At 46.2% G+C, this 26182-nt stretch overlaps 13 protein-coding genes across 13 annotated transcripts; 8 read left to right on the top strand and 5 right to left on the bottom strand.

The window, feature by feature from the left end:
- Nucleotides 1–836: 836 nt before the first annotated feature.
- Nucleotides 837–3110, bottom strand: IME2 (protein kinase IME2; the record flags this gene model as incomplete). Its single annotated transcript, XM_022611451.1, has 1 exon — nt 837–3110. One exon carries the CDS (start codon nt 3108–3110, stop codon nt 837–839), a length of 2274 nt encoding a protein of 757 aa, XP_022462858.1.
- Nucleotides 3111–4491: 1381 nt separating this feature from the next.
- Nucleotides 4492–6513, top strand: KNAG0B01650 (threonine/serine exporter family protein; the record flags this gene model as incomplete). The annotated part of the gene is made up of 1 exon (XM_022611450.1): nt 4492–6513. The coding sequence occupies one exon, from the start codon at nt 4492–4494 to the stop codon at nt 6511–6513; it is 2022 nt and encodes a 673-aa protein (XP_022462857.1).
- Nucleotides 6514–6753: 240 nt separating this feature from the next.
- Nucleotides 6754–12042, top strand: UTP10 (snoRNA-binding rRNA-processing protein UTP10; the record flags this gene model as incomplete). Its single annotated transcript, XM_022611448.1, has 1 exon — nt 6754–12042. One exon carries the CDS (start codon nt 6754–6756, stop codon nt 12040–12042), a length of 5289 nt encoding a protein of 1762 aa, XP_022462856.1.
- A 561-nt stretch (nt 12043–12603) lies between these two features.
- GZF3 (Gzf3p) lies at nt 12604–14064 on the top strand (the record flags this gene model as incomplete). The annotated part of the gene is made up of 1 exon (XM_022611447.1): nt 12604–14064. One exon carries the CDS (start codon nt 12604–12606, stop codon nt 14062–14064), a length of 1461 nt encoding a protein of 486 aa, XP_022462855.1.
- Nucleotides 14065–14239: 175 nt separating this feature from the next.
- MDV1 (Mdv1p) lies at nt 14240–16264 on the bottom strand (the record flags this gene model as incomplete). The annotated part of the gene is made up of 1 exon (XM_022611446.1): nt 14240–16264. The coding sequence occupies one exon, from the start codon at nt 16262–16264 to the stop codon at nt 14240–14242; it is 2025 nt and encodes a 674-aa protein (XP_022462854.1).
- A 320-nt stretch (nt 16265–16584) lies between these two features.
- ASF1 (nucleosome assembly factor ASF1) lies at nt 16585–17436 on the bottom strand (the record flags this gene model as incomplete). The annotated part of the gene is made up of 1 exon (XM_022611445.1): nt 16585–17436. One exon carries the CDS (start codon nt 17434–17436, stop codon nt 16585–16587), a length of 852 nt encoding a protein of 283 aa, XP_022462853.1.
- A 55-nt stretch (nt 17437–17491) lies between these two features.
- Nucleotides 17492–18292, top strand: KNAG0B01590 (uncharacterized protein; the record flags this gene model as incomplete). Its single annotated transcript, XM_022611444.1, has 1 exon — nt 17492–18292. One exon carries the CDS (start codon nt 17492–17494, stop codon nt 18290–18292), a length of 801 nt encoding a protein of 266 aa, XP_022462852.1.
- A 167-nt stretch (nt 18293–18459) lies between these two features.
- Nucleotides 18460–19527, top strand: NCA3 (SUN family protein NCA3; the record flags this gene model as incomplete). The annotated part of the gene is made up of 1 exon (XM_022611443.1): nt 18460–19527. One exon carries the CDS (start codon nt 18460–18462, stop codon nt 19525–19527), a length of 1068 nt encoding a protein of 355 aa, XP_022462851.1.
- Nucleotides 19528–19718: 191 nt separating this feature from the next.
- Nucleotides 19719–20612, bottom strand: PHO86 (Pho86p; the record flags this gene model as incomplete). The annotated part of the gene is made up of 1 exon (XM_022611442.1): nt 19719–20612. One exon carries the CDS (start codon nt 20610–20612, stop codon nt 19719–19721), a length of 894 nt encoding a protein of 297 aa, XP_022462850.1.
- Nucleotides 20613–21135: 523 nt separating this feature from the next.
- YMC2 (organic acid transporter) lies at nt 21136–22071 on the top strand (the record flags this gene model as incomplete). Its single annotated transcript, XM_022611441.1, has 1 exon — nt 21136–22071. The coding sequence occupies one exon, from the start codon at nt 21136–21138 to the stop codon at nt 22069–22071; it is 936 nt and encodes a 311-aa protein (XP_022462849.1).
- A 271-nt stretch (nt 22072–22342) lies between these two features.
- VID24 (glucose-induced degradation complex subunit VID24) lies at nt 22343–23344 on the bottom strand (the record flags this gene model as incomplete). Its single annotated transcript, XM_022611440.1, has 1 exon — nt 22343–23344. One exon carries the CDS (start codon nt 23342–23344, stop codon nt 22343–22345), a length of 1002 nt encoding a protein of 333 aa, XP_022462848.1.
- Nucleotides 23345–24081: 737 nt separating this feature from the next.
- Nucleotides 24082–25041, top strand: NUC1 (ribonuclease; the record flags this gene model as incomplete). The annotated part of the gene is made up of 1 exon (XM_022611439.1): nt 24082–25041. One exon carries the CDS (start codon nt 24082–24084, stop codon nt 25039–25041), a length of 960 nt encoding a protein of 319 aa, XP_022462847.1.
- Nucleotides 25042–25460: 419 nt separating this feature from the next.
- Nucleotides 25461–26039, top strand: SND3 (Snd3p; the record flags this gene model as incomplete). Its single annotated transcript, XM_022611436.1, has 1 exon — nt 25461–26039. One exon carries the CDS (start codon nt 25461–25463, stop codon nt 26037–26039), a length of 579 nt encoding a protein of 192 aa, XP_022462846.1.
- Nucleotides 26040–26182: the final 143 nt, after the last annotated feature.

The following is a 26182-nucleotide window of genomic DNA, read 5'->3' as shown; positions in this document are numbered from 1 at the left end:
GAAAAGAAGCGAGAACGGCGTAACACGTGAGTTCCCTGCGGCTGTTTCTGCGCGTGTGTCGCAGTCCTGCGATATCACCCGTCGGTTGCAAAATGCGGTGTTACCCGCGCGCACCGCCTCTCACAAACGGCGGGCCGAACCTGCGTTTGTGACAGCGCACACTGGAGACGGATACTGCTACTGGGGCGGCGAGGTTGAGTCGTTTAAGTCGAGCCAGAAAGAGGGCATGCCCTTTTTTTGGGCTTCCGGTCGTTTGGTGTCACTCATACGGCGGTGTTGTACGGATCCGGCCTCTTGTTGAGCGGCGACGCTGTGCACTCGTTTCTTGGTGAGCAGAGGAACGAGGCGCTCACAACGGGACCGTGTCGGTGAAATCTGCGTTCGCGGCGTTAAGCTCCCCCTCTCTTTGAGGGTCGTTCCACAGGGTCGTTTATCGCGTTTCGTTCCTGCTCCCAAAGAAGCGGTGGAAATCAAAATGGGAAGAACGACACAGAAACGGGTGCACGAGGTTTAAACTTTTTGTATTTTTGGAGAAAAACACGTGATCCTGTGCCGCAGATCTTCGTCTTTGGCAAGTGCGGGTGTGTGGGTGCTGATTGACGGTGGTTCAGTTCACAGATATTTTCTTTAACGTTTAGTCAATCAACTAAAATTCACAAATGAGCAATCCTTTGTGTTCTTGGCGGCAAGTTATTAAATATTTTGGTCAGTTCTGGATCTTGCTTACTTCTTGTCGTATGCAGGTGCTAATAGCGTTGGAGTTATACACGTGTATATACCTCTAAGATTAGCTAGATAGTGAGGATGTAGGACTCTGCATTGGGAGTACAAAACGTCTAAAACGTCACGTTGCTGAAATATTGGCTTATGTCTTGTGAACGGTTCATCTTGTTATTGTACCCTTGCTGCACTTGTTCTCGTTGGAAAATACTTGATCCATGTGTGGGAACAGTACATTGAACATTGGGCGGTAAGAATATCCTCGGCGTAAAATCGTGGATCGAATCAATAGAACTGTGTACTTTGTCGTAATTGGTGGCAGAACCAGCTTGCTTGGTATCCCCACATTGATGGTGGTGGTCTAAATGACTACCACAAGGTGTATGGTAGTAATGGTAGTTGTCCCGAGAAGCTTCGTCATTGACACCATTGCCCTCAGTGATACCTTGGTTAGCGGAAAGTGGGTACTCCATCATTTCTTGATCCGATTCAGAGATATGTCTTTGCCCCCCAGTGGGTCCAGTATTGCAAGTGTAGTCCTTCCTTTCTCTACCAGTATCAAAGAACCCATCGCCCATCAATTCTGGAGTCTCATAGAAACATTGCTCAAAAAATGCAGAGTCGTCTCTGTTGACAACGTCAATGTTCTCCGACAGTTTCTTCACATTGCAGGCATGAGGGTCATTTTCATACGTTGTAGAACCAGCTTGGTTGATAGATTCTGGTACCTCCTTTGGTATCGGGAAAAAATCCAAACTCCGCTCAATCTCATTGGACAGGTCACATTCAGCTTGGTAGGATGAACTTGTATCCGCATCATCATTTGTGTCCTCAATAAACTCATTCTCCTCCATCTCTATTTCATTGACTCTTAAAGTATTCTCTGCAGAATGTACATTGCCGTGACCCTTGATGTCCCCATTGTAATCATTGAGAAACTCATTGATGGTGACTTTCTGCTCCATTGGCTTGTACATGCTGCTCTTATCTTCAAGTACGGTCTTCTTTATTGCAGCATTGTTGCGATTGCCAAAAGTGTAATTTTCGGTAGCACTATTTTCGTTACAGTTGTTAACAATACCAATCTTATTACTGGACTCGGTAAAAATGAGCGGTTTATTAGTGTATGAGTCCCCATTTGCGGGGATGCCAGCAAAAATCATTGCTTGCTCGGTATTTGTAATGCCCATGCTATTATTGTAAAGCAATGTGCTATCCTCTTGCACCACAGTGCCTTCAAAAAATTTCATCCGCGATAAATCTTCAGCAGTAGCTCTCTTATTTGGATCCCACTTGAGACAACATTCTATCATTTTAGTCAAGTCTGACAATTGCGGGTTAGAAAGGATAGCTTTGATCGAGACTCCCTCCACGTAGGGAAATCTCAATTTCAACCGCTCTGCCAACTTGACAGAATCTTCCCAAAACCCACCATTGGGGATATAGTGTGTTTGTGTGGACTCCAAAACAGGGTGCGGGGTCCCAAGAACCTCCAAGATCTTCCATATTTGATCTAGCTCATCTGAACCAGGGAACAGCGGTTTAAATGTCGTTGCCTCCAAGGCAACACAACCAAAGGCCCAAATATCCAGGGGTCTGGAGTAGTAGCCATTGCGGAGCAATATCTCTGGAGACCTGTACCACCTAGTCGACACGTATGCGGTATACGTGTTTTTGTTCGAGACCTCTCTAGCCAAGCCAAAATCTGCCAATTTGACAACGTAGTTATCTGTGTACTCCCCATTCTCCACAACAGACTTATCGAAATATATGGAACTCGGTGAAATCAAGATATTCTCTGGTTTTATGTCTCTGTGGAAAAAATTGTGGCGATGGATATGTTTAATGCCAGCCAATATTTGAGCCAGTATGGATTTCAACGATGGATAAGAAAACACTCTGCGCCTTCTGTGTCTCATCATTTGGTACAAATTCTGTTCCATGTACTCCATGACGATGTGCAGTTGAAATTCGATGTCATCGACAAAAATCTCAAATATTTGGATCAGATATTTACTCGAGGGCATCTTCAAAATAAACTTGACCTCTCTGACACGTTTGTAATAGTGCAATGTATCCAACCTTGCCAACATAGTCTTTATTGCTACTATGTTCTGCATTTTGGACATGTGATTGTCGTTCTTCTTATTCCGTTGATGCAGTAAAGTCCTGTCATACGTTTTTTTCTGTGGTAAACTGTCCAAGTCAACCAATGCCTTTGATAAGCTAACTGTTCCGAATGAGCCATTCCCGAGTTCCTTTATCATGAAATATCTGTTTTCCAAGCTGTGCAAGGGAATGTTTGAAGGTGGGTTATCCACATCGGACGGAACAAACCTGTCTTTAACACCTAGTGTATCTCCGGTATTTTGAAATTCGGCGGTGATCATCGATTTCTGTCTTTGCTGTTGTAATTGCAGTCCACCAATACCCATTTGGACGAGTATTAATGAGAATAACACGCACAGCCCAGTGTCAAAAAAAAATGGAAAGTGACAAAGGAAGGGGGGTGGGGGACGGTGAAGGGGCGCGAAAATAGGTATATAGATCTAAATATGGAGAGACAGTCACCTACCAAATCTCTTCTGTAATATCCCTCTGTGAAAGTGCTGTCTCCTTTAGACAAGCAAAAAAATTCACAGTCGACTCTTATCTACTTAAAACACGGGAGTTTTAAACTATATAGTGTGTTCTTCGTTTTTTTGTAAATTGCATACATCAAAATCAAATCAAAAGAAGGCAAGAACTGTCCAAGTCCCCACCTTTTAAACCCACCTGGACAACCGTATATTTATAAGTTAATATGCGTTATATGCATTCACACATCATTGCGTAGCAGGCAGAACTAAAAAAAAGTACAAAAACTACAAAAATGGGAGTGAATTTCAACGGCTTGCCTCAGAAAACCCCGCAGGGAGAGCTGAGAAAGGGGGAGGGAAAAAAAAGAGGAAAAAATAGCCGCCGAAAACAACTCCCCCCAGAGGGATATTTTTTAGTCACTTCATACGGAAGGTGATGAGGAGGAGGTACACACGTATTGCATCTACACATAAGGGCTCCCAGTTTGTTCTCTACGAGTTATATTGGCAGAGCAGAAGGTCCTTGGAGAAGGGACTTACGCTGTTACGACATGCGTATTTTCCCGGAGTGTTTCAAACACTCTCCAGTGACATACTCCTTACCAAGCACTGCGAGAAAGAAACGCTGATGCATCCGCGTCCCGTTAACTCCTCAAGGAGGTTTGCAGAAGTGTGACGGACATGCGCCACGCTCTCCTTTCCCTCCCCCAGACGGAATGTTATGTTACCCGTTTGTTATATGGGCATCTAGTTATTTCTTTTTTCCTTTCCTTTTTTCCTTTCTTCTCTTTGAAAAAAACTGCCCTGCGCATTTTCTCTGTAAAGAGAGAACATTCCCGTACCAACCCCATAGTTTTTCCGAAATGAAAGTTTTTCCGAAGTTTTCAGATGGACGCAGGCATCTCACTACGTCATGATGAAGGAAAAATTATAAATAATTAAAAAATGGATTCATTTCTAAGCATAGTATAGCAAAATGTATAATCGGAAGCTTCACTGCGAATATTATCGGATAGGGAGTCGCTGTGTGAAGGAAGAGTTTTGCTGTGGGTGACTGGGTTGAAATTATCGCGTCCATCGGTTATTTATATATAAGTGAGTGTTTGCAGTTTTTGTTTTGATTAGCCGACGAACACTTAGAAAACGCACTGTGGATCATAGAAACGTGCTGGCGGTATAATACGAAGTTACAATGGCGAACACCGTTAGATTCACGCACGAGAGGCCGGAAGAAATTGAGACCGGCAGTTCTCATTGTAGTTCGAGGAGCCAATCGCACGTGCAATTCCATCACGATTCAAAGAATGACGATTACATCAACAATACCGTGAACAATTTTGCCACGAATATTGGGTTGGCACCCGGGATGCACTCGCATAACTCCCAGGAGAAGACATCTGACGAGGAGTCTCAGACTCATTCTGTCGGTGGCAATGATATACCTATGATTGATTTCAACGAAAAGGCGAGAGAAATCCTCGGGAAACACACTGTCATGGATGCAGACACGCTGACAGATCACTCCGATGCGTCATCCACCATTATAGATTCTGGTGACGATTCAGGATTCTTCGCTGCTCCCATGGATGGTATTGAAGATGGGGACATGGACAACACCGATTCCGAAAACGACTTCGAGGCAGTGCTGGATGAAGATGGGGAGGAAATCGCGGCACCTAAAAGAGTCCGGGGTGGGGTGTTGGGGTCGTTGATGAAACTGTATCAAAATGAAGAAGTGGCCCCATCGTCCGCATCCTTAATGTCGACCGCTAGCGAAAGCGACGTCATGGCCAAACGGAAGAAGAATATGGCAACTAACATGGCACACAAGTCGATGGACAAAACAAAGGGCCAAATCAAGAGACTTAAAAGGAAGAAGAAATCTGCAGAAAGGAGGATAACACGTCATATTGCCGATCTGCTACAAAGACAGAGATTTGTTCTGAGAATGTGTAAAGCTTTGATGCTGTACGGGGCTCCTACCCACCGTCTGGAAGATTACATGGTCATGACTTGCAGAGTCCTAGAGATTGATGGCCAATTCCTCTATATCCCAGGTTGTATGATCGTATCCTTTGGTGATTCTACAACAAGAACTTCGGAAGTTCAACTGGTTAGATGTGCACAAGGTTTGAACCTGTGGAAACTCCACCAGGTCCACTCCATATACAAAACTGTCATTCATGATAAAAAGAGTGCCGAGGAAGGGAACCTCGAAATCGATACCATCATAGCCGACAAGAATCTATATCCACCTTGGCTATGTGTCCTACTTTTCGGGTTCTGCTCCGCCATGGTCACGCCGTATGCATTCGGCGGTCACTGGGTAAATCTGGCGATATCATTTTTTATGGGTTCTTGTGTGGGGTTTCTACAATTTGTCGTTTCTAACAGGTCACACTTGTACTCCAACGTATTTGAAATCACAGCTTCCATTGTAGTCAGCTTCTGTGGGAGAGCATTCGGTTCCATTCCTCACTCAAAAATCTGTTTCGGAGCTGTAACTCAGGGCTCCCTGGCGTTGATTCTACCAGGGTACATTATTTTATGTGGTTCATTGGAGTTGCAGAGCAGAAATATGGTAGCTGGGGCTGTTAGAATGTTTTACGCCATCATTTACTCGCTGTTTCTGGGTTTCGGTATAACGTTGGGTACAGCACTGTTTGGTTGGTTATATGGTGGCGCTACTAATGAAGCGTCTTGTCCACAACTGATATCGCCATGGTTCAGATTTTTATTCGTGCCAGCGTTCACCATTGGTATTTCGTTGTTGAACCAAGCTAAATGGACACAGCTCCCAACCATGGTAATCATATCCAGTGCTGGTTATGTGGTGACGTACTTTGCAGGGAAGCATTTCCAGAACTCCACGGAGTTCACGGCTGCGTTGGCAGCCTTCGTCATTGGTGTCATGGGGAATCTTTATTCCAGAATTTGGCAGGGGCTGGCTGTCTCAGCCATGTTGCCCGCCATTTTTGTCCAGGTGCCTTCTGGTGTAGCCTCACAGAGTTCACTACTGTCAGGGTTGAACAGTGCCAACCAAATTGTTCGTGGTAATAGCACATCAGCGGCAGGGTCCACCGATATAACCTCCGGTATGTCATTTGGTGTTACCATGATAGAAGTTTCCATCGGTATTTCTGTTGGATTATTTGCATCGACACTATTTGTCTACCCATTCGGTAAGAAAACCAGTAGTTTGTTTAGTTTATAATGTGTACAATATGTAATTTTATGTATGCTAATTCCAGTGCCAAACAAGCTTCCGGCGGTATTTCCTCTTTCGCTCATTCTCTCAAAACAGAAGGTCTACCAATTTTGGAGCTAAAAAAATTTTTTCAACTCAAAAAAAAATTCTAATTTGAATGCGATGAGCTCATATTAAGCTCTGTTCTTACAAATTCTCATTGAATCAACCAGCCAACCGATCAGTAAACAAAGAAAACAGAGGCTCATGTCTTCGTTAAGTGATCAATTAGCTCAAATTGCAGCTAATAACTCTACTGTTGCCCTCGACAGAAAGAGGAGACAGAAGCTGCATTCTGCATCTTTAATTTACAATTCCAAGACTGCAGCCACCCAGGATTACGATACCGTTTTCGACAACGCAATCATCGCACTGGATAGCTTAATTGAGCTTGATTCCCGTTTTGAACTTTTTAAGAAGACATTGTTTTCTGAGACGTCGATAAACATTGACAGAAACGTCCAGACAGAGGAAGAAAACAACAGTCTAAATAAAGCAATCAATGGTTATTTACTATTGGCTTCTTCGATGTGGCATTTGACCCCTACGCTACATGCTACTGAATGGCTGGTTAGAAAATTCCAAATACATATTTTGAACGCTGAAATGTTACTATTAACTACATTAAACTACTACCAAACACCAGCTTTTAAAAGAATATTGAACATTATTAAGCTACCGCATCTTTTTGCCCCTCTTTCTACGTACACTAAAGGTGATAAAATTCCAACCAATCTGACAATTGTTAAGCTTTTTAATGATTTAGATTTTTTGAAATTGTACGTTAACCACATGAGCGGTTGTATCAATCAAACCACAACCTACACAAACCAATTGCTCTTTACAACATGCTGTGTTATCAACGTAATTGCGGCAAATTCAACCAACGAGCCGAAGTTGAACCTGCTAGTTCCACTTCTGCTGGAACTGGCTGCCAAATTATTGAGTGCTGACTCAGTGGATTGTCAAATTGCAGCCCATACAATTCTGGTTGTGTTTGCCACTGCACTACCTTTGTCTAAAACACTAATCTTGGCCGCTACTGAAACAATTTTAGCCAATCTGGAAACCGAATCTGCCAAAAAATCTGCATTAATTGCTATATGCAAGCTATTCCAAACTCTAAATGGCCAAGGAAATATCGACCAACTCCCAGCAAAACTTTATCAGTTGTTTGACAAAAGGTTTTCCTTTGGATTTCTTAACAAGTTTTTGATGGAAGAGGACGTTGCATGTGATAAGTTTATCACTTCATATGTGAGGGCTATTGCAAGATATGACCATTCAAAACTGTCTTTGATTGTCAAGTTATTGAAAATATCACACTTAGAAAACTACGAATTGAGAGCTGTCATTATAGACTCCATTCATTTGTCTGAATTGCTAGAAGACAAGTCCCAACTTATTGAATTGTTTGAATACTTCATCTCCATCAACGAGAAACTCGTCACGAGCTGTTTGAAAGCCTTGAGTGTTAGCCCTGAAATTTTTGAAATAAGATTAACAACCTCTTTATTCTCTTCTCATAACATGACCTCCCAGACTGTTACAGATTTGGAAGCTGAAAGTATTGTAGGGAAAAACAATGACATACCAGATTTCAAGACATTTATCGACAAGAATTCTAAAACGGTGTATACAAAAGCGACTTCACTGCTTAGTGAATCGGATGAGATTTTCAACAAATTGTTGTCGCTGTTCACCGAAGCTGTTGGGAAAAAATACTCCGCTGGCCAATTCTTAAATGTTTTCTTCACCACTTTAGAAGCGAGAATTACATTTCTGTTGCGAGTCATTGTTTCACCAGCTGCACCAATCGCTGTAAGACACATCGCTTCATCCAACATATCGAAATCGCTAAACAATATTGACAAAGAGTCCAATCTTTTTACTCTTGTTCCATGTCTCATTGTTGCGTTAAGTGATGTTTCTAAAAATGTGAGAATTGGTGTAAAGAAAATTCTTTCCCAAATTGCCAAAAGACCTTTCACCAAGCATTATTTCTTCTCCAAAAAAATCTACGGAGAGAAAACCTCATTGCCGCTGTTGGCCCCAAAAGACGGGGAAACTTGGTTAAAGAACTTTTTAGAAAACTACATTGTCGATAATTACGACCTCTCACGGTTTTTCATTCCAAAAAAAAATGACAAAATTTATCTATTGTTTTGGGCCAACAATGCTCTAACCATTCCTCTTCCATATGGAAAAATTTTCTTACTAAGAGCACTCAATAAAAGTACGTCTTCTCCAAGCAGTTACTCCCAGCTCTTTGAAGGCTTTATTTCCATATATCTAAATGAGAGAGACCACTGGGAAACTGGATGCAAACTTAACAAAACAAGTTTCTACGAATTTGAAAAGTCTATAGTGAACTTGATATCGTTAAAGGAAAAAAACCAGTTCATGATCGAGTTTATAATTAAGTCGTTGAACTCTGAATATGAGCAATTGTCCAATCTGGTTGCCGAAAAGGTGCTTTCAGTATTTGACTCTTTGAAAACGTCTTTTCAACTTCAAATTGCCCAGAGCATCATTGACACTACAGCAGCTTCAGAACAAAGCTACGATTCTGTTGCTACCCTGCAATCTCTACCGATAAACACAGATGTCTTGAACGCCATTTTGAAGCAAAACAAGATTAATATGGACACTGATGTTTCTGATATTCCCAAAAGACGGAGAAGAACATCTTCTGCAAACAAATCGGCTTTTCAAAAAGAGGAAGTTTCCTTGTTGGCTGAAGCCCACATCAGGAAAATCACCATAATTTTGGAAACGTTAGATAAGCGTTTTGTGAAGGCTACACCGGAGCTACTTTACTCCTTGTTCTCCCTGTTAGCCGACTTAGAAGCGTTAGATCAAGCTGGAGGCTTGCCAGTTTTGTATGCACAAGAAACGCTGGCTTCATGTATGCTGAATATTATCGAGTCGTTGAAGAAGGAAGGTTGTGATAGCTTGAAAAATATCAGATCAGATATTCTTGTATCTGCTATCAGAAACTCTCCGTCTCCTCAGCTACAGAACAAATTGCTTCTTGTGGTCGGGGCGTTGGCTTCTCTCAGCCCGGAAACTATACTGCATTCAATCATGCCTATCTTTACCTTTATGGGTGCTCACAGTATTCGTCAAGACGATGCATTTACCATTAGAGTTGTCGAAAAGACGATACTAACCGTTGTTCCCGCACTATTAAACAACAAAGAAGTGTCTTCGAACGACGAAGCTGAATTTTTGTTAATGAGTTTTACCACAGCCCTTCAGCACGTTCCAAAACACAGAAGGGTTCAGTTGTTTTTTGTTTTGATTAAAGCCTTAGGGAGTGCCACCGCCATTGGTCCATTTTTCTTTTTGGTTGCTCATCAATATACACACTGCGTGGAAATATTCAAGCTGGGTGAGGCAAAGAGTATAATTGAGTTTTCTAAGTCCTTGTTATCACGGTTTAGCGTTTCTGAACAGTTACATGGTGTTACTCACTACTTTACTTTGTTAGATCAGTTACTTTCTGGTTTTCACAATGATGAAAAGAAAATTTTGTTACAGTCAGACACACTATTTTCCAATGGGATTTTAAACAAGAACTCTTCAGAGTTGTTTACTTTCATTCAGCAAGCTTTTAATTTTATTGACAAGATTCTTCAGGATAACGACTCCGATTATTACCATTCCAATGGAAGTCTGAAGATGAGAATTTATTCCTGTTTACTCGATAACACCGAATCGAAAGAAACGGGGTTTAAAGTCAGAGAAGATTTTGCTGGGGTGCTAGAAAGTGTTTTAACCTTTATCAATGATTCCAATAACTACTTTAAATCTGACAAAGAGAGAAATGTGATTATCTCAGTTGATCAGAAGACAGAGATTCGCAAGAGTCTATTTAGTTTGATGAATAATACCTTGAAAATGCTACCGATCAATGACTTTGTTGAGAGCACGCTACCTTTATTGACTAAGAGCTCTAACAAGGATATAAAGTACCACATTGCCTTGGTGATTGGCACTAAGTTTGAATCTGAAACCCAATCTGTTGCACCATCTGCTTCTCTGGTTATCAAAATCCTGTTAGAAAGAATTTCAGCAGAACTCGAATATGTGAATGTTGCTCAAGTGATGCTAAATACAATGTCGTCGATGATTGCAAGATTTGGTAGCAGGTTAGACAGCACGTTGGTCACAAAAGCGCTCGCACTTACTACGAAAAATCTTCAATCTGAAAAAACTGAAATTAAGATTTCTTCCTTGACTTTAATTAGCAATGCAATTCAGATACTGGGAGTCAAGTCCATTGCCTTCTACCCCAAGGTTGTTCCTGTCACGATTAATATCTTTAAACAATCTCAATCCAAGGAGAAAGACTCATTAACCTCACCTCTTCAATTGAGTATCATATTGCTATTTGCCAATCTAGTCAAGAGTATTCCAAGTTTTTTGGTATCCAATTTGGGCGATATTCTATCAATCATTTTCTTTGCCAATGAAGTGGAAGTTCAGACGAGACTCGCTGTTCTTCAATTGATAATCAAGAATGTTGAATCGAGAGAAGTTTTGAAGGTGCTAGCAAAGTCTTGGACGACTACTGTTGCAGACTCAGCCGACTCCGTTGCCATTTCTCTGTACCTCAGCGCACTTGAAGGTACTACTGAAGAACTGGACAAGAGATCTGCTACCTCCCAGTCCCCAGTGTTTTTCAAGCTTTTGTTATCACTATTTGAATACAGATCTACTACTTCGTTTGACAATAACACCGTCAGCCGTATAGAAGCCACCGTGTACCAGATTTCTAATGCATACGTTTTGAAGATGAATGATAAGGTATTTAGACCATCGTTTGTCTTGTTGGTCAAATGGGCATTCGACGGCGAAGGTGTTGGTAATGCATCGATGGATAAGAGCGATAGGCTAATTGCTTTTTTCAAATTCTTCAACAAGCTACAGGAAAACCTGAAAGGTATTATCACATCATACTTTACCTATTTGTTGGAACCCACCACTGAATTGTTGAAGAGCTTTATCAAGAAGGATATAACAAACGTGAATCTTCACCGTTTGATCTTGAACTCACTGATCTCATCGTTCAAATACGATAGAGATGAGTACTGGAAATCAACGTCAAGATTTGAATTGATATGTGAAACGCTTGTTGACCAACTAAAGGTGATTGAGAACGTCATAGGTAAGTACCTTGCTAAGGCGATAAGTTCTTTGGCCGTGAACAACAGCGGTGCAGAGGAACACAACCAGATCATGAACAAAGCACTGTCCAACCACATGAAAGCTACATGCTCTTCTAGGGAAAAGCTGTGGGCCGTTAGATCATTGAAACTAATCTATTCCAAGGTGGGAGAGAGCTGGTTGACCCTACTACCGCAGTTGGTTCCAACTATTGCGGAACTGCTAGAGGACGATGACGAGGAAGTTGAGCGCGAAGTCAGAACAGGACTGGTCACTGTTGTGGAGAACGTTCTGGGTGAACCTTTTGATAAATACTTGGATTGATTCGGAATAATTCCAAACTTTATAACCCGACATTATATATATGTAAAATAGCAAGTGTCATGTAACATTGGAGGGGACCGTAAGATGTCCCAATGCCCCAACGACTGGTCAGCGCAGTCTTAGGCTGGCTTCAACTACTGCTCTTATGCGCTTGGAACGGTATGGAATCTTGCGTCGTCGGAAGTGATCAACGTTCTTGGTGGACGAAAAATTACGCTGTAACCTGCTCTCGGAGACGGCATCGAATGGCCTGGTGAGCAATGAAACGTCGAGTTCAAGTGAGGAGCGCGTTCTGTGACGTCGCGCACGCCTGTTCAAACATTTTGCCAACTGTATTACAAACCTACCTGTGCGTGTTTAAGTGTAGTCAACGCTTATCTTCACCATAAATCTCAGCGGCTTTTACTTGCGTGTTTTCGATTCTATACATTATTCTTTTACTTTACGATCTTTTGGCTCTGAGAGTACTCTTCGAAGAGCGCTAGAAGATAGTCACATCCCAAAGTTTTGCTACCATAACAAGTCTCCGTTTAAAGGTTTAGGGTAATTTTTTTTGCTGATATGCTGCCGTTATACGAAGCAAAGGGGACCAATGAAACGATGGTGGTTACGGAATCAGATACGAATTCTGGCGCCATACATGCTCTGAAAGATACAAATGGGGATCCCACGGCCTCGAAGCATGAAAATGCTGATGGGATGCCCTCTCATGCCATCAGCGAGGACCAATCTGCCAATAGTGCATCGGGAAAGTTGCTGTTTCGAAATACTGGACCGAATCAGGTTCTGAATATGTCAAATTCGTCCGTTTGCAAAAACTGTCTAACCTCAACAACGCCGTTGTGGAGGCGTGATGAAAACGGATCAGTGCTTTGCAACGCATGTGGTCTTTTCTTGAAACTGCACGGCAGACCAAGACCCATTCGGTTGAAAACAAATGTCATAAAATCAAGAAACAGGAAAGGACATAGTGATAATGCCGGACCTTCCGATGAGAAAAGTCTCAAACCGACTGTAGATAAAAAAAGAAAGGTAAGCTCATCCTCGGAGGGGAAACTGCTTGCTACTTCAAGCTCGAAAAACAGAAAGTCGCGGAGCCAACCGCCACCAGATTCGAGAAGGACAAGCACAAACACAGATGACGCCAGCGATCCATTCATATCAAAGGAAGCAGACAAGACAGACAGTTGCATAGTACCTACGAAAGTACCACTGACAATGTTAAAGGACCCAACGAATAGGGAATGCTTCTCCCCAGATGCAGTATCACCCCATGAGTTACCTTCTATAGGCTCTCCCATTCCCAACAAGGCAGTGCCTCTCCAGCCAATGCGTCCACCAAGTGGAAGTGGCGAGCAACTTCCTGGCCTGATCTCTGTTTTGACGGACATAAATAAAGGTAACTCACCTGACTCCGCGAGAAATGAAACCACCAGTATGCCCGCCCCACACCTCAATGCCAACCAATATTCAAGTCAGCTTCACGCAGATTTTGCTTCGCCAATAGCCATGCCTCAAACCTTATCATCAAACAGGGGCCCTGATGAGAATAATGGTAGCACATCTGCGTATTCCACTTCGTGTTGCCAGAAACTGTCCGGTTCTCTCTCTGAGCCTTTTTCTAAGCTTGATTCCAAAAATTTAGAACAGCAACGGGGTATACTCTCTCCCATTTCACAACCCCAAAATATATCTAGCATTTGCCAAAACAGCACATCGGGTCCCCGTCACACACCCCTACCGCTTCCTACAACCCAGCACTCGAAGTTCCCACTCGACACACAAGATGGACCCCCTTTTAAACGTGCAGAAGCTTTTCCACAACACAGAACTCTTTTAAAGGAGGAAGCGGATAAAATAAAATTGACTAATGTACTAAAGAACGAAGAGGAAATAATAAAACTAAAATCAAAGATCACCGAGTTGGAGGTCATCACGGACTTGTACAAAAGACATATATTAGAGCTTAACGACCGGTGCCAAAGTCTAGAAGAACAGCTGCACAAAATAGAGCCAAACTAACAGACAATAACGAATCTCTTATCACAAATATCTTGTAACAATATAACAACAATACATCCGATGAATGAGAGAGATCTGTCCCGTTTTTATGTGTCAATCATGAATATTATTACGATAGAATATATATGATATTTTCTACATGCATTACGAATATGTACAAATCTTCTTGGTTCATTCAGACAGCCCAAGTGCTTATGACACCATTATCTCGGGCCTCAACCAAATACCCATTTTTCAGTCTCACAAAGTTAGTCGAGCCGGTCATTTCTTCATTTTGTCCACATACCCAATGGCGTTGTTCTTTTCGATTATAAACCTGGATCGAGTTACTACCATTGGCAATGGCAACCTTCTCGTCGTCGAAATCCAATGACGTGACCGGTGATTGATACCTGAAAGCATCTAAAGTTGACCCTGATCTTAAATCCCATACTCTGACACTATTGTCTAGCGACCCAGTGATTAGATTATGCAAATCGAACTTCAAACAAGAAATAGCCCCTGTGTGACCTTTGAGGGTCCGTACAATCTCACCGGTCCTCAGATCCCACAGTCGTACCATCCCATCTTTGGTACCAGTCGCCAGTGCGACGTCATAACTTTTCAAAGCTCCGACTACTGGGGGGTCGAGGGTTGTGACCAATGAATGGGATAGGGCGTTGACGAAGCTCACATCAAGGGTTTGAACGCATTTACCGGTGTTCATATCCCATTGTCTAACAGTTCGGTCTTGTGAACCACTGAGTAAGTGATTGAAGTTGATGGACAAGGCGGTGACTTCGTCGGAATGTTCTTGGAAACTGAATATACAGGAGTCTGCAACAGTATCTGGGTCTATCCCATAGGATTGGACAGCCTGAGAAACGTTCCAAATTTTTAATGTGGCGTCTCTACTCCCAGTGGCCAGCATATTGTAATTATTATCCATTTCCATACAGTGGACAGTGGCCAGATGACCTGATAATAGACCAATTTGTTTATTCTTAGAAAGATCCCAAACTTTCACCACTGGATCTTGCCATCCAGCTGAACAAAGTGCTCCGAAGGGTATGTCGAAATCAAGACAGGAAACGGGTCCCAAAAGCGCACCGGTAATTGATTTGATGTGGCTCCCACTGGTATAGTACTGTTGGAGGGTCGGTAATGCCTTCTTGTGTTTTTTGTTCCTCTGTTGGAAAAACGCACTCAGCCGTTTTGCCGGTAAAAGTTCATTATAGTTTAACGAATTGTTAATGTTCTCTTCTAAAGAACTGTCGCTTATGAAACTCTGCCTTCTACCTGGAGATGAGCCGGACACGTTTGGAATCGAGACAATGGGGGTGCGCAAATTCGCTAAATTGCCACCACTCTCAGAAAAGTTTTCTTTGGAGTTGTCTAGTCCATGTTCTTGTAAGATATTAACTCTCTCCTCAATAGAGCTTATGCTATTTTCCATGGATAACTCCTTGTCCTCCAAATCTGCGATCCTGTTGAACATTAAGTCTCTTCGAATTTTCAGTCTCTGTAACTTTGAATCGATCTCTTCGATATCGAACATGGCAATCTTTTTGTTAATCTGGAGCATACTGAGTTTCTCCAACAGATCGGCTTTCATTGTTGCCAGTTCAGTAAGGTTATATGATGCATTGACTAGTGCTGGATCCAGATCCTGTGAGTTGTTCACTGCACTGATGATCCCTACTTGTTTCACCTCGTTCATTTCAGGTTCGATCATGTTAGTCTGTGAAGTGTTGCTCTCCGTGATGGAAAACGCTGTCTCCTCCTGCGACAGCAATGCGTTAAAACCTTGGTACAACGATGGGGGTTGTTCCTCGTTTGCTGGATCCTGAGTGAGTAGTTTGTTTTTGCTGTGAGGGGTGGTATCCAGGTCATTCAGCAGATCGTCGTTTATGTAGCTGAGTAACTGGAACGCCTTCCTCTCGTTGGTGAACCTGTTTTTGAAATAACTGCTGCTGTCCTGGGCGACGTCTTGAAAGGAATCCTTGTTCTCGGTGTTTTGTCGACCGGCCCTCCATTTGGCCACCAGATCCATCGATGGGTATTTAGCACCCTTTTCATCCACCGTATCCTTCAACATTTGTGCGTATGGACTTTTCGCAGATAAGATTGTGTCTGAAATGTTCTGCGACTGCAACAGTGCGGACGCAGTCACAGAGAGCGTCTTCCCAATGTTGGATATCGGATGCTCATTCTGCGACATGTCTCGAGGCTGAGCGGGGGAGTGCAAAAATGCTCTTTAATGTCCAGCAGTCGCGGTGTGTAACCGTTAGTCAAGTAAAAGGGCGGTCTCTCAGAGTATCGCAAAATCAAGCGATATAATTTGATATTCAAAATCTGGAAAGAGGGGAAGGGTCTGATTCTCCGTAGAATCTTTCAATGGGGGGGGGGGCTGTTGATGCTAAAAGGTATTACTTGTAGATACGTTATATAGTCTGGGGGGCGAGGGGATGAACCACTGAATTTCTCTGTCATGCGTCTGGGCACACGGATAAAAATGATGAATTAAGCAGTGGGGAAGCTTCACGTTGCGGGCGAGCTTGCATCCCGCGGCGTAGGGGGTGTATCTATTGGTGTATCTCTTTCAATCCGTCTCCTTTTGGCGCCGCCCTGTGTCTCATCCTCGTCGTCATCTGCGTCGCTGTCCTCGATATCCTCACCTTCGTCGTCGTCTTCCTCCTCCTCTTCCTCTATATCCTCTTCTACGTCCTCTCCATCGTCATCATCGTCTTCTGCTTCCGCACTCTCCGCTACACCAACAGGCTCTGTCTCTCCCGCCGCCTCCACATCATCATCTTCATCATCTTCCTCCTCTGCAGCGTCATCGTCGTCGTCTACCACCTCGTCCTCCTCCACGTCTTCCTCATCCACGCCCGGTTGTTCTGGAGGATATATATCTGCCTCATTTTCGTTATCCCAAACAATATTGAATCTAGTGACCCTTGGCTTCTCAGCGAGTATATTTCTCACGATATGATCCACTTGTACTTTCGCCGGTGGGTTCTCCCTCAACTCCTCGTCATCGTACTCGTTGTTGACATAGTACCCTACCCTAACAAACTCTCTACCGTCGTAGGAGCAACTGAGCAGTATCACAGTGACGCTCACCAGTTCACTGGCAGGGATCAGTTCAGCGGACGGTGGGTCCGCTGAAAACACAAACTTGTTGACACCCACGGGGACAGGCCCCACGAGGATCGAGTCCAGTTCCTGGTCGTGGTCCAGCGACCTAGAGGACCTTACATATGTCAATTTCCACTCGAGGTCGTTCTTGAGGGACTCGAGGCACTCGAACGTGATCTCGAACTCGTAGGGGTCAGTGAACTTAGCAGGGTTGTTCAGCACTTTGATGCCGAGCAAAGAAACAATCGACATTGCAGTTTGTCTTGGTTTGCGGCTGTGTACGTTACGTCTCTGTGAAGGGGTTCCAATGGGTGTGTACTCAGACAAGGATCTCTTTCCTCTAAACCTGGCAGCAGGTATAAGTTCGCATCTTGCTAAGCGACACGTAAAGCGGTTTGCTGAAAAAGTCTGGAACCCACACGTCATCGGACACGAAACTAGGAAAAAAAAAAAGAAAGCAAAAAAAAGAGCAAAAGTTCACGCGTCAGTCACGTGCCGCAAAAAGCGCCCTGGGCCCCGCCCCGAGCGGTTGCCCCGCCCGAGCCACCACGTAACACACACCCCCCCACGTCCCCTTAACGGCATTTTTCCCCGAACGGGCAAAAACGACGGCCCGTTACCAGAACAGGAAGCAAAAGTTCATTCCGGTTCCACCGCCGCCGGAGAGACTGGCGTAGCCCCGTCGGGTAAGCGCCGCCCGTCCGCGCCAGGGCGTCTAGACCCAGGCCCAGAAAACGGGAAAAAGAAACAAAAACAGGAAAAAGAAAAGAAAAGAGCAACGTGGAATGAACGCCCTTGCCCCACAACGACAGGCACGGTGCAGCGCCCCGCACAGAAACACCCGCAGGACCCCCACCGCCCGGTTCCAGAACGCCGAGGCCCACTTACTTTTCCCTTTTGGGATACGCCCGTTCCAGATTCAGATCGCAACTCTGGCGGCGGCGGCGGCTGTTCCCCGGCGGCGGGCGTCGCAGAGACGTTTCAGCCGACGGCGACGGTGGGCGGTGGGCGCCGCTGGGGTACAGTATATAAGTGCAACATGTTCAAGCATCTGCCGTTAGCAATTCCCCTCTCTCTCTCTCTCTTTCTCTATACACAAGAGAAGTAACCCACTGACAGATCACTCATTGATATCCTAGAAATAACCGCCTTTCACTCTTTCAAGGTACTTACTTTCTTTTCCAGACCAACTAAAACTACCCTCAAACAGGTGTTATTCATTCTTTACTACATCTCTTTTTTTCACTTTCAAAACTTTCAGCTCATATTATCACAATGAAGTTCTCACAATCTGCTCTAGTGCTCTCCTCCGTGCTTTTCGCTGCGGCTGCCCCCAGCGGCGGTCACAGAGACGAACACGCCAAGCGTGATGTCGTCGTCGTGACGGAGTACGTTAACGAAGGTGGTGCCGTTGTCGTGCCACCTGCTGAACAGCAAACACAGACCACCGCTGACTACAACACGGCCACGGCTACCCTTCACGCTGACAGAGACACTACGACTCTTTCGCCAAAGGCCACTGCGACGAAGGGTTCCTCTGGTGTGTCGAACTCTCAGTCTAACTCCGGATCCTTCCAGGACGGTACCATCGCTTGTTCAGACTTCCCATCCGGTAACGGTGTCGTGTCACTAGACTGGTTGGGGATGGGCGGTTGGGCCTCCATCCAGGACAGCAACGGACAGTCAGTCACCTCGTGTTCAGAGGGTAACTACTGTTCGTACGCGTGTGACTCAGGGATGGCCAAAACCCAATGGCCATCCTCTCAGCCGGCCAGCGGTGCCTCTCTAGGTGGGTTGATCTGCAAGGACGGTTTCCTACACAGAACAAACACCGACGCGGACAGTCTGTGCCAATCCGGTGAAAACGTCGCCTCCGTCGTCAACAAAGGGTCCAGCGGGTCCGTGGCTCTATGTATGACAGACTACCCAGGTTCCGAAAACATGGTCATCCCCACCGTGGTGGGTGAAGGTTCCACTGAACCCTTGACCGTGGTCAACTCGGACAGTTTCTACACGTGGCAGGGGAAGAAGACCTCCGCCCAGTACTACGTCAACAACGCCGGTGTCTCCAAGGAGGACGGGTGTGTCTGGGGGTCCGCTGGGTCCGGGGTCGGGAACTGGGCTCCTTTGGTCATCGGTGCCGGTTCATCCAACGGACAAACGTACTTGTCCCTGATTCCAAACCCAAACAACGGCGATTCGGCCAACTTCAACGTCAAGATCGAGGGGACCAGCGGGTCCAACGTGCAAGGCGACTGTAAGTACGAGAACGGGTCCTTTTCCGGCGGCGACGGGTGCACCGTTTCCATCATTTCTGGTTCCGCCCAAGTTGTCTTCTATTAGAAGACCGTGTTGCTTAACAATCTCGCATCTTAGATAGGTGGGAGCGCGCTTTGGCGCCTTCCTCATTTAGTTCGTAAATATTTTAGATACCCAATATCCATACTTTTTATTCCACTGTTCTTTTCTGAACGTTATGTCTTTTAACGGCGGGGGTGTATACTTAGTGTATATGCATTTTGTATCAGACTGCCTCATTTCTGTTCCTTCAACTTATTCTCAATATGGAATTGAACCCCCCAGAGTTCCTTCTTGGCGCCAAACACGCCACCCAGGATCTTGTTCTCAGCGATGGTCCTGCTAGAGATGCAATGGAACCCCTTCTTCGCGAGTGTCTCCTTCAAGAACCCATCGAAGGAGTACACCTCGAGGATGAGCCGTAGCGAGGGTGCCCTTGCCTTCTGTTCATCGTGCACCTGTTTCGACGCACCATTCGCCCAATCGATGAGGTCCTCAAGGATCCCGGACTTGAGGTACACCCTCCTGCACCCAATCGAGTTGATCACCATGCAGAGGGACTCCGTGTCCGAGAGCACCTCGGTCTTCTTGATGGACACGAGAGCGATCGGCGTGTTCCGGTACACGACGATGTTGGTGTTGTCGTCCCCCGAGGCAAGGATCCCCGCTAGGTCCTTGTTGAAAACGAGTGCCCCATTAGAGTCCTCGATCCTGGAGACTTGCGCTTTGAAGAACGCCTCGGAGACACGAGATACGAGTGTGAGCATGAACGAGGACGTAATCGCGAGGAAGATGACGGCGCCGATGGTGTGTTTCTTGTTCAAAAGAACCAGATGTGTGCAGTACAAAGTCACAGACGAGAAATGTTGCGGCAGCGTGACCCGTGGCGTCATGAAAACGGCCAACAGTAGAACGATGCCGCCAATAACGAGCGGGTGGAACACAAGGTACTTCGTCGCGAGCGCCTGTTTCTGCTTGACGAAATCGACGGCCAAAGTCATCGCTGCAGTGGCGTACTCTGGGGTGAGTCTCGTCTGGAAGATCGTCGGAGGAGCATCTTTGTCCAGCGGTTTGTTCAGACTCGCATCGACTTGCTCGATACGTGGCACTTTCACGTTCTGTTTCACCATTGCGATTGTCTATCAGGCTTGTTTGTACTGTAGACACACCCTAGCACAGCAGCAACAGCAAGCCAACCTGCTCTTACAACGCACCTGGTCACAGCACGATGGCCAAGTCTCTAACAACATCGCATCAGGACGCATCGCGGTGTCCCACGTTCAACTGGAGAGCCCCAGACACCGCGTGTAAAGCACCCACACCCACACACCACAGCCAGCAAACCGGCTCTTATCGCGGCGCGTGACGCCGAGCCTGGAAGTGGGATGTCGCGTTGCACGGCCCTTCTGGGCGTGTTTGTCCAGGCAGAACGTCCAGGCAGAGGCTCTGGGCTGGGCTCCAGGCTGGGCTGGGCAGCCTCGACGTTGAGTCACACAAGGCCATTGTCCGCATCTTAGTATACGTTTGTATGTACATAAGTGTATATATGAAAGTGTGTATATATATATGAGAAAGTGTATATGGTGATGCAGTGATGCGTTGATACGGTGACTGTTTCTCGTCGGTCACCCGCAATCGACACACACACACGCAATGGCTGAAGAACCGGTGATCACACCAGAGACTTTGCAAACGTTTGAGAATTCTACGGATCTCGTCAAGAGTTCGAAGGGGAACCCGACGTCGCGTGTGTTCAAAGATATACTCGCGGGGACATCCGGCGGGATTGCACAGGTGCTCGTGGGGCAGCCCTTCGACACGACGAAAGTGCGTCTCCAGACCTCCTCTGCGAACACGAGTCTGCTCGATGTGATCCGGTCGCTCTTGCGCAACGAGGGCCCACTCGCATTCTACAAGGGCACGCTCACACCGTTGGTCGGTGTTGGGCTCTGCGTGTCCGTCCAATTCGGTGTCAATGAGGCCATGAAACGGTTTTTCAGGAACAGAAACAGGGGCCAGCCGATCAGTCTACCCCAGTACTACATATGTGGTATGACCGGTGGGCTTGTCAACTCTTTCCTTTCATCCCCCATAGAACACGTTCGTATCAGACTACAGACTCAAAAGTCCAGTGGTATCAACAGAGAATTCCAGGGACCCCTCGATTGTATCAGGAAACTGGTCAAACAGAGGTCGCTCATGCGTGGGCTCCCCGTGATGTTCCTCAGGGCAGGTCACGGTCTCGGTTGCTACTTTCTAGTATACGAGGCGCTCATATGCAACGAGGTGAAACACGGCGTCGCCAGGTGCGATATACCGGCGTGGAAACTGTGTTCGTATGGGGCCGTCGCGGGCACCACTCTGTGGATGAGCATCTACCCGCTTGACGTGATCAAGTCCGTGATACAGACGGATAGGTTGCGCAACCCAGTCTACAAGAACTCAATGGTCCATGTAGCGAAACAGTTGTACGCGAGAGGTGGGCTTGCCGCTTTCTTCAAGGGGTTTGTCCCCACGTTGCTGAGAGCATCGCCCGCGAACGCAGCGACTTTCGTTACGTTCGAGTTCGCAATGAGATTGATGGGATGATGGAGGGGAGGGGGGTGCATTACTATATTTATTTGGAGAGAAGTGGTGACGGAGGGCGGTGGACGGTCCCCCCGTATGTGTAACTCATAGAACGACCAAACATTATACAATATGATAGAATAATAATTCAAAGGAAGAAAACACTACGGTTTAATTTATCGAGATTGTTCTATTTCTATACATATATGTAATCACGATTATTTGAACGAATATAAGATGACGAATATTGAGAGAGTTCTGCAGGGTTACACTGCACCTGGTTGTGCCTTCTTCATGCCATTGCGAAGTTTGAATTCCCTGGTGTGTGGGGACAGGGCACCAACTCCAGTTGTTGGAATTTCTCCGCGTCCTCGTGGTAGTAAAACCCTTGGATGTTCCCCGTATACTGGTCGTGCACGATGTAGTAGAACCCGTCGTACGATGCACCCTCCACTGAGTTCACAAACGGATCTGGGACCAAGAACTTCTCCTTCCACCGCATGAAGATGTACCGGTGGTTGAGGTAATCCGGTACGTAGTTGACCTGTTTGTCCCTGTTTGCCATTTCTAGTTGTTTGAACGCTGGGAAGTTCAGCCAGTGCACCATATCTGTTTGTTCCGAAGCGGCAAAACATTGCGCAATGGGTGTGTCCCCCCACGAGGAGGACAAAAACCCAAACTTGTTACTTGTCACAGCGTAGCAATCGAAGAACGTGGAGATTTCCGGGTGGTTGTTCGTGAGCCCCTTGATCGTGAGAAACCCAGTCATGTGCGGCTGCAACACCTGCGAGTCCCTCCTCTGCCCCACTGGGAAATCGACCGTTTGCAACTCCACAGAAACCTGATACTTCTTATACCCTGATATCTGGTACCCGGTGTAACTCATCTTAGATTTCAAGAAGTTTGTGTCCCTGGTGAAACTCCTGGCGGGGCCCTCCCGCGAAACCTCCCCGTACGATGAGCTGTCCCCAAACAAATACTTCTCCCTCAGCAGGGAGCTATCCAGGGCCGGGACAAGGTGATCTGTCTCCACGAGCTGCTGCAGTGACTGCAGGGAGTCCCTAGACGAACACTCATATATATCCTCCCCTGCACTCTCCTGTTCCCGCAGCAGCCTACTCCTGAGCCGCGAATTAGTGAACTGGAAAGCTGGGCGATCCGTGCTTTTATTGTAGAAAATCTCCGCATCACGATCATGACGAGTTTGTTCTTTGCTACTGCCTTGTTTCCCTGTCTTCCCGGCCACACGGACGGGTGACCGGGCCTCTTTCGCCTTCACACCTTCGTTAATCATCCTGTGCTGCAGTGTGTTATACGCCTGTTCCACGTAGACGCTACGATCAAGTAAGCCAGGCCTCCCGTCACAAATCCGCATCTTTATATTCCATGCGGCGGATCATCCTGCTGGCATCCGGAAAAAGTGCACACACAGAAGGGGAAGCCGCAAGAGAGCAGAAAGCAGGAAAAAGCAATTCTCTGGCGTGACAAGCAGCGATACCAAGGTGGCGCACAGAAACCGCCGCAGCAGGCGCGGTGTGGGGCGACAAAAAAGAACGAAAAAACCCGCCCGATTCGGTCACTTCCCGATAAGAGATTCTGCGGGAGCGTGTGACACACCGCCGCGCAGAAACGGCCGCAGCGGGCTCTCGGAAGAACACGCGGAAGCGGTATTTAAAACACGCCCGATCTGCTCCGGCGGGGCACGCGGCCGGGTTACGCCCGCGTGTTGTTATAGATACGGGTGCGGGCGGGCTGGGCCTGGGTCGGGAGCGGTGTTAAAACAGCAGGACGCCTGCTCCTCGCCACACCCGCGGATGGGTGCCCGCCGGTGGTATCCGGTGACTCTTGCTCGCGATTGCCCCACGCAATCAGTGCACGCACACCTTTCTAGTGCACAAATGGGTCTGGGTCTGGGTGAAAAACTCACTTGGATGTGAAAAATAATTGTAGAATCGTGCGATGCCCACCGTACGTGTATGTAGCGATGGTGTGAATTGAGTTTCCGCTGTAGTAGCATAGTGTAGCGTGGTGATGAGTGTAAGACCACTGTTAACGGGTGTAGTTGGGTTGAGTGCCGGTTGTGGGCTCACTTACTTCTGCTTGAAGAGGAGAGAGGTTGGTGTTCCCACAATCGCAACTGCTCCAAGACCGGTCAGTTCCCAAGGTGGTGTCCCCTCTGTCAAATTGAACCCGTCTGAGTTCTTCAAGTACGGGTTTCCAGGACCCGTGCACGACTTGGAGGATAAGTACCAGTTCATATCGTGCTACAACAGACAGACGAGAAACCCGTACTGGGTCCTCGAACACCTCACTCCAGAGTGTTTGTCCTCGAGGAACGCGGATAGGAAGGGGTCCGTTTTCAAAGAGGACGAACAGATCCCAGAGATGTTTAGGGCGAAACTTCAGGACTATTTCAGGTCCGGATTCGACAGGGGGCATCAGGTCCCTGCTGCAGACGCCAAATTCTCACAGGACTCAATGGATGACACTTTCTACTTGACTAATATGTGTCCACAGGTGGGCGAAGGTTTCAACAGAGACTACTGGGCACACTTCGAGTATTTCTGCAGAGGGTTGACCAAGAAGTACAACGACGTGAAAATCATGACGGGGCCAATGTACCTACCGAAGAGGGACCCCAAGGATGGGAAATTCAGAGTCTCCTACGAGGTCATCGGGAACCCGCCAAACATTGCTGTGCCTACACACTTTTTCAAGCTTATTGTGGCCGAACACCCAAGAGACGGGTCTGCAAGCGGGGATGGTAAAATTGCCGTGGCGGCCTTCGTCATGCCCAACGCTCCAATAGCCAACGAGACACCTCTGACATCCTTCGAGGTCCCAGTGAATGCTCTGGAACGCAGCACTGGGCTGCAATTGTTGGGCAAGGCTCCGATCAATAAAGTGGTCCCCTTGTGCAAACAAGTCGAATGTAGGATCACCGTTAGAGTGTTTAACAACTCCATGAAGTCGCTGCCACCAAAGAAATGAGGGCTGTGCGGACTCCCATGCGCATGTACATATGTATCTTCCTGTAAAGTATCGGCACCAGAAGAGCGACACCCGCTCGCCTCTACGTTTAGATCCACAGCCTCAGGGACACGTCCCGCGGGACGCGCTGTTCTCGGGCCTTCCGCAGCGTTCTTCCTGACATTCAACATCATTCTTCACGAGTGATGCCAACTTCAACTATTTTTTTTTCTTGTTTTTTTCGTTTTGAACAGCGACCATGTTTTGCATTTAACCGCAATATATAATTTGTTCACCTTCTTTTTGTTATCTTGGTGGACCCTCAGCTATATTCGTTGTTTGATTACGTACTTGGTACTTTATACCGTTGATTTCGAGGTAGTAATACCCTGCCACACACTAAACAGTACACTTCCAAAAAAAGCCACAATATCATCGAAATGTTGTCGCCAGCTGTCACCAATATCGCTGTCATGCTAGTCATGATGCAACTGTCCCGTAAGATAGATATGGAGGACGAAACTAACATTCTGTACATCAGAATTGCCTACGTGTCCTGTACCGTCCTGGGATTCCTGATCTACCAGCTCGTCAGACGCAAGATCGTCGCCACCAACGATTTGACCAAGTTGAAGATTGTCAAGCCAAAGAACGCCATGAAGCCAAACGAACCAGAACAGGTCGAATACACCACCGTAAGGGACTACGATTTGACCGAGATCGACTCCGCCATCAAGTCTATCTTCACAGGTGTTGCCATGATGGGGTTCATGCACTTGTACATGAAATACACAAACCCACTGTTCATGCAATGTATCAACCCTATTAAGTCCGCCTTGGAGCACAACGAAACCAAAATTCACTTGTTCGGTAACGCTGCCACGGGGGAATTGAAGAGACCATTCAAGACTCCAAGCTTATTGGACGGGTTCATGGGTAAGCCAGCCACCGACGCTGCCGACGCCTCGAAACCAAAGATAGAGGAAATCTCCTCCGCTGAAGGTGTCAAGACCGAATGATCCGATCGCAGTGTCCTTGACTTCTTCTCTAATAGATCTATTGAATATTACTTTTTATATACACGCGGGTCACACATAAGAAATATATACTGTGCTCTGTCTTCCCATTATCAATCCATTCGGAATTGTGTACCTCTGATTCA

This window comes from Huiozyma naganishii, chromosome 2 (assembly GCF_000348985.1).
Source record: "Huiozyma naganishii CBS 8797 chromosome 2, complete genome".
In the NCBI taxonomy this organism is placed as follows: domain Eukaryota; kingdom Fungi; phylum Ascomycota; class Saccharomycetes; order Saccharomycetales; family Saccharomycetaceae; genus Huiozyma; species Huiozyma naganishii.
This window is presented reverse-complemented; position numbering and strand designations above follow the sequence as displayed.